The sequence below is a fragment of the Montipora foliosa genome, chromosome 6 (genome assembly GCF_036669935.1).
Source record: "Montipora foliosa isolate CH-2021 chromosome 6, ASM3666993v2, whole genome shotgun sequence".
NCBI lineage: Eukaryota > Metazoa > Cnidaria > Anthozoa > Scleractinia > Acroporidae > Montipora > Montipora foliosa.
Window position 1 is genome coordinate 8,076,089 of NC_090874.1, and position 6,908 is coordinate 8,082,996.

Below are 6,908 nucleotides of genomic sequence, written 5' to 3' on the forward strand. Positions count from 1 at the left end.
TGATTGGATAAACACGATTGAACCGCGCAATGTACGTGCTGTCATGAAGCGCATTGTTGAAGACGTAACAGCCATTGATAGTCAAGTCGGTCAACTGTACGAGGAGGGAGTCCACAAAGCACATAGCTCAGGTTTGAAGTTCGTTGGAATGCCGGGAAAAGCCTTGGGAGGTGCTGATTGGTTGAAACTTATCAAGTCTCTTTTTCACCCAATCAAACCTAATAAAACGTGAAACAAACATTTTGATTTGCTTATGCTTAGTTTATCGCACGTGACGCGAGCTGCATGCATTCACCTCGAGCCCTGATTGGGTCAACTCATTGACTGTGTTTGCTGTGATTGGCTGAATAAAGGGCGATTATCAAACCATCGAGAAAGTGAAACAAAGGAAATTTTTGAACATCTCAAGCCCCTACACTTGAATCAGCAAGATGTTTCGTTCTCTTTTTATTTCCATAGTATGAGTAAATTAACTGAAGTGGAATTTTTCTTTTTCTTGTTTCAGATTCTAGTAAATTCACCTACACTTACCAATCCAAGCCGAGTCGTTCACAGTGGAGTTACACTGCCAAGTAATTCAATTTTTGAGAAAGTTATTCTTATTTTCCTGATTTCAGCTGTTCAAAAGGCTGATAGCACCGGTTTTCTACTACCATTCGATAGGCATTGATCAACTGAAAATTGGGTCAGAATCAATTTACTGTTAGGACCTGGTGCGAATCGATCGACTTGGGTACGAAGCGATCGAATACCCTTGCAGACTTGTGAACGCGCTAACCAATCTGTGTTTGTGATTTCTTTTTCAGCACGGCCTTCGATTCTAGTCTCCTCAGTAACATCCAAAAACTCTTCTCGGAAAGAATTGAGATCTTCAGCTCTGTGGAGTTCTCCAAAGTTTCTGTGTTGACGGGCATAATTAAAATCGGATTAAAGGTAGGTCATATTCAAACTATGCGAAACTAGTGCATAAAGCTGGTTTGTTATTTTACAAACCACTTGTCCGACGTTTCATCTTTAAGTAGAATGGACCTCTTTAGCTTGTACGTTTTGTTTTCCCATTTCAGACCACGTGATCTTCCCAAGGGAATTTTCCTTTTGTTTTTTCATTAGTTATGCATACATATTAGGGAGCTTACGAAACGAGGACGACGACGGCTACGAGGACTTCATTTAAAAATACGAGTTCGCGTTATTCGTATCACTACGAAACTATTTCATGTCGTTTCGCGTTAAAAATGTTTAGTAACTATCGAGGAATTAAACTTGTATGAGTGGGTTGGAAGCGTAGAGAGAGAACTGAAAATTCATCGTCTTGTGCTAACGTCCTCAACAGAACCTTGAATTTGGTCATTTCACGTCGTCATTTAGGAGATGACGGCAAAGAAATGTACCAAAATGTAAAACGCACGTGCAGAGCGTGCAGAGCCATTGTTTTTGCTCACTAAACCTATTGTTTTTGCTCACTAAACCTATTGTTTTGTAGCGTCGTCGTTGCCGTCGGCGTCGTTGTTTCGTAAGCTCCCTATTCACATGCATAAGACGACATTTGAAAGAAACTGTTCCCCAGAGTAACATCACCTGGTCATAAATGGGAAAACAAAATGTATCCGCCATTATCATAGCCTGCGAAAAACGACCGCCGGAAATACGTCTGTGTTCGCAGGCTACCATTAGGGACTTTACGATCTACGACGGCGACGTCAACGAAAACGTCACCTTAAAATATAACTTTGCACTATCGTACGTTTCTCGCGGTTTGGCCATCTCGTAAGCGTCGTACAATGTGGGCGAAGTATCCTAAAAATAAATTGGTACGAGCGGTTTCATAGTAAAAATAGAGAATACAAGATTTGCATTTGTGCGCTCGCGTTGTCGTCAAAAACTCAAATTTGGTGATTTCACGTCGTTGTTGTGCAGAGTACCGCACGAAAATGTGTTAAAACGCGTGCCGCACGTGCAACACGATTACTTTTCCCTTTTAACCAATGATATCGTTGTTTCGTGGCGTTCTCGTTGACGACCGCGTTGTAGATCGTAAAGTCCCTATTATCCCACACCAAAATTTTCAGAATGGTTCTTTATTTTCGGTAGTCGTTTGTACGAGTCTTGGGGTTTAAGTAGTTTTCTCTAGAACTTTATTTTTGTTATGTGTTAAATGTTTCATTACAAATTGCACGTTTTATTTCTTAAGATTACAAAAAAATGTCATGCCATAGGTGTCGACTAGGCATAGCTACCAGTTTGTGTGAGAGGTCATTTATCAGTCCTACCAACAACCCCCTTGAACGAAACCACGTAAGTTTCGTTTTGTTTTTCTTGAATAAGTACCATAAGCGGCATAAGTTTGTTTTTCCGCGCGTGGAATGAACAAAATGATGAATCTATCATCGAGTGTAGTCTACATGCATACTCGTCATACTCGGCCAAATGTCCGAGTACTCCTTGTAGAAAACCCAGCAATGACTTCGGATGCTCCACCACTAAATTGAAGGAGACTCGTGCGTTGTCATTGGTGTCATCGAGGTGTTTCATAGTTGAAACCTTTGGCTGATTGTTCGAGCTCGTAAAAAACTACTTACGGTTCGAAAAAATGACCATTTCCAGTCTATGTAGTTTTCTATTATAGATTTCAGCCAGCGATATCTTGCTCCAGGACATCACATTCTCTAATGTCCACCCGGTGTTTTTGTTTGCAGACCCTCCTAGAGTGTGTAAGACTGCGTACATTCGGAAAATACGGTCTTCAGCAAATACAAGTGGACACACACTATCTACAGATGTACCTCTGGAGATTTGTGTCAGATGAGAAGTAGGTCGCTCCTATCGCTTCTATTGTAATGTCTACACTGATTTCGCTATAGGTCGAAATTCTCGCGCCACACTTTTATCCAATCAGAAGTAAAAATAGCAAGCAATTGACTTGCTTGCACGCACTTTCTCCCGCTCTTTGGCGCCGGCTGCATATAGTTGTTTTGCGTTATGATTGGCTCGTTTGATTGTCCTTGTTTGTTGTGATTGGTCAAAGACACTCAACTGAAAACTACGCCATTTTTGATCCTTAGCTTGGTGCACTTTATGTTGGAAGAGGTGGTCAACAGTGCTGTTAACAGATGCATCTCAACGGAACTCATGGAGCCCAGTGTGAGTACAACATCAAGTCATGCTAAATCGCTCATATTCTCCTTAGTGCTCTCCATGGGCTGCTAACAATAATTATTGTGGAAGAAAACGGGATGGTTAATGTTAAACGCGGTAGATGAATGAAGAAATGCAATTTTTCGAGGATGGCTCGGGGATACTCGGAAAAAACCCGAGGGCTCCTCGTAGATGTCGAACCTATGACCTTCCGATAACTAGTTCGGATACTCTTCCACTGAGCTATAAAGAGATTCATGGGAGCTATAGAACGGTTTTCAATTGGATTGTCAAAAGTAAGTAGCGAATTGCTTTGGTTTTGCATTACTTCAAAGTTCTCGCGCCACTTTTTCAACCAATCAGACGTGAAACCAAAACCAATCGTGGCTGGCGCGTGCACCTTTCTCGCGCTTTGTGTCGGCTACGTGTAATTACTTCGAGTTTTGATTGGTTTACCGAGTTGTCTCCGTCCTTTTTCATTGGCAAAAGTAATTACTTTGGTTTTGGTTTTACGACACTCGATTGAAACTCGCTCTATGTAAAACATTAAAACTAATAACTGTGGTATGACCATTATCTTTATTCTCAAACTTTTATGTTTGGTTACGTAAGAACATGGACAACGCAATTACGTGATGGTCATTAAAGGGAAATGTTTCTGTTCTATTCTCAATACCATTTTGCAAATGTTGCATTTGACGTTTCAATAGAGAATCACTGTTTTAATCAACAGGTGATCGAAGTGATTTGTGAAAGAGGTTGACAAGGCAAGAAAAACACCAACCAAGCCACCTTTTCTACCGTAATTAAATTTTTTCATTCATCGGGCAGGAACTGACCTTTTGTGACTTATGCTGTATGACTAATGGCGCGAATGAATTAAAGAGAGTAACTAAATTATCGAGCATTCTGTGGAAACTAAGCGACAATCTGTCGTTGGTCATTTCACGTTATCGTTTTGCGAAATTTCCTTGAGCAATTTGCCTGGCACCGCCCAGCTGGCGGGATTATTCGCGTTATAGAGAAAACATTAGACGGTGTACTTAATTGACTTCAAATGAGATGGTGACGGTTGAAAGCGATAGCTCATTATCATGGCTCTATTCTTTGTATTTCTGCTTCGGTTTTGGATTCAAGTAAAATTTAAACAAGGTTTTGCAAACTGGAAAAGCACGCCGCATTCCAAAAACGGAATGGATTTTTGCTGAATTCACCGCTAGTGGATTCGACTTTGCAGTCTGTTTGTAGCCGAGCTACATTCGAGTTTCGCGCCAAAATGGAGAGGTATGTCCAAGACGACGTTAATAGGGAGTTAAAAGGTAGCTTACGCAGAGATAAACTAAGAATAAAGCCAGGATCCGAGCCAGGATTCCAGCCAGGATTCCAGCCAGGATCCGAGCCAGGATCCGAGCCAGGATTCGAGACCTAACCAAGACCTAACCTAACCTAACCGAGACCTACCCTAACCCTAACTAGACCTAACTAGACTAGAACCAACCTAAGTAGACCTAACCTAACCGAGGGATTCGAGAATAAATAGCGGAGAAAGCTCATCTTAGCTCGAATCCTGGCTCGGATCCTAGCTCGAATCCTAGCTCGAAGTTTAGGTATCCTCGCTTACGCAAGAACGACGGCTACAAGAACGCCACAAAACAATGGGTTTAATGAGCAAAAACAATAGCTCTGCACGCCCTGCTCGTGCGTTTTTGCATTTTGGTACATTTCTTTGCCGTTCTCGTCCTGGCAACGATGTGAATTGATCAAAGTTGAGGTTATGTAGAGGACGTGAGGAACCTGACGGAACATTTTAATTTTTTTCTCAAACAATCACAGCGTTCATGCCAATTTTACTCCTGTAATGTTGATACACACTTTCCATTCCGAACGACTTGGGGTTATAACGAAATTATTACAATAACGGGAAATAATATTTTAAGACTACGTTCTCCTTGGCTCACGTCGTCGTCTTTGTGTAAGCTCCCTAAGGTTGTGTAGAGGACGTGAGAACCTAACGAAACATTCAATTTTTTTCCCAAACAACCACATCGTTCATGCCAATTTTATTTCTGCAATGTTGATACACACTTTCCATTCCGAACCACATGGAGTTATGACGACATTATTACAATAACAGGAAATACTAGGGAGCTTTAGCAACGACAACGGCGACGTCAACGAGAACGTCACAAATTTGCATATTTAGTGGCCAAAGACAATAGCTTTGCACGTTCTGCACATGCGTTTTTCATTTTTGTCTATTTCTTTGCCGTCGTCAGCAAAACCACAACGTGAGATGACCAGATTTGAGGTTTTAAGAAGGATGTCGGCATTAGAAGATAAATTTTCATTTTCTCCCCTAAATAAAGCGCCGCTCATAACGTTTTTATTCCTGAGGGATTGCCATACCTTTCTCACATTAAAAAACTTGGAAACGGCAAAACGACTTCACAAAACAGAGATTCTCATTATTGACATCACTTCACGACTATTCCAAGTTTTTTAATGTGAGAAAGGTATGGCAATCCCTCAGGAATAAAAACGTTATGAGCGGCGCTTTATTTAGGGGAGGAAATGAAAATTTATATTCAAATGCCGACGTCCTTTTTAAAACCTCAAATCTGGTCATCTCACGTTGTGGTTTTGCTGACGACGGCAAAGAAATAGACAAAAATGAAAAACGCATGTGCAGAACGTGCAAAGCTATTGTCTTTGGCCACTAAATATGCAAATTTGTGACGTTCTCGTTGACGTCGCCGTTGTCGTTGCTAAAGCTTCCTACTATTTTTAGACGACGTCGTGTTCTCGTTGGCGTCTTCCTTGCGTGAAGCAAAGACAACGGCAACGAAAACGTCACTCCAAAAGATAACCCTGGGCTATTTCGCGATTATTCCATCTTGATTACGTTGTACAATACCAGCAAACTATCCTGTAACTGGATGTGTACGAACGGTTTGGAAAATGAATGGTTCTTTGTTGTATGCTCACGTATTCGTCAAAAGCTATAATTTGGTGATTTCACGTTGTCTCTGCGGAGTACGTCAAAATGCACGGGATTTGTGCGCCGCACGTGCAACACGTCGTCGTTCCTTCAACTCTAAAACCGCGGCTAAGCGAGTTTGCTTGCGATCGTCTTGCGATTTTTTTGAAAATTGTCGCGTCGCCAGCGCCCGTGTAGCCACCCTCGTACAGGTGATGCGACAGCTGGCGAAAAATCGCAGAAAAAAAATCGCCAGAAATTGCATGAGTTGAGTTTTTCGCGACTTTGTCACTCGTGTAGCCGCGTTAGAACACTTTGCCCTACATTCGCGACAATTTGTGACGCGTCCAGGGGTTATCGAGTTATCGAGGACATGATGACAGATAACGAGTCTCTCCCGCTTAACTTCGACGGCTCTTATTTACAATACCTTCAGCTCAAAGGTGACAAGTTAACGTGGATTAGTGATCTTGAATCCCTAAAACATTTCGTTGAGAAGGGTTTGAAACAACAAGGCAAATGGTCGTCGCCCGGCGGAAATTCGAAACAATTTAAAAGCTCTGTCAACAACCTCACTATTACTTGGTACAGTAAAAAGCAACTCACTCTCGCCTTCCAGGGGCGAGATGGACCCGTTTTAAAAGGCAGCTTGACCAAACTTGTTCGAGACAACGCAGGGAGAACCGATTCAACGGGCTCGAATGTCTCTTCAACGGTCGAACAAGTAAATCCATTGTTGTTTGAAGCCAACGACATTTATGCTAATCAACCAAGGGTAGCCGAAGCGGGACCAGTA

The 6,908-nt window shown here is 41.9% G+C and overlaps 1 protein-coding gene across 2 annotated transcripts in view; it reads left to right on the forward strand.

The window, feature by feature from the left end:
* LOC138006580 (vacuolar protein sorting-associated protein 51 homolog) overlaps positions 1–4,042 on the forward strand; it is a 20,782-nt gene extending 16,740 nt beyond the window's left edge. For both annotated transcript variants that reach the window (XM_068852998.1, XM_068852999.1), the window contains exons 19-24: positions 1–131; positions 506–572; positions 807–933; positions 2,697–2,809; positions 3,063–3,141; positions 3,869–4,042. The exon at positions 1–131 is cut by the window's left edge and continues 26 nt beyond it. In XM_068852998.1, the coding sequence (XP_068709099.1) occupies positions 1–131; positions 506–572; positions 807–933; positions 2,697–2,809; positions 3,063–3,141; positions 3,869–3,898 (547 nt within the window). In that variant the 3' untranslated portion in view covers positions 3,899–4,042. The remainder of the gene's footprint in view (positions 132–505; positions 573–806; positions 934–2,696; positions 2,810–3,062; positions 3,142–3,868) is intronic.
* The last annotated feature ends 2,866 nt before the right edge of the window (positions 4,043–6,908 follow it).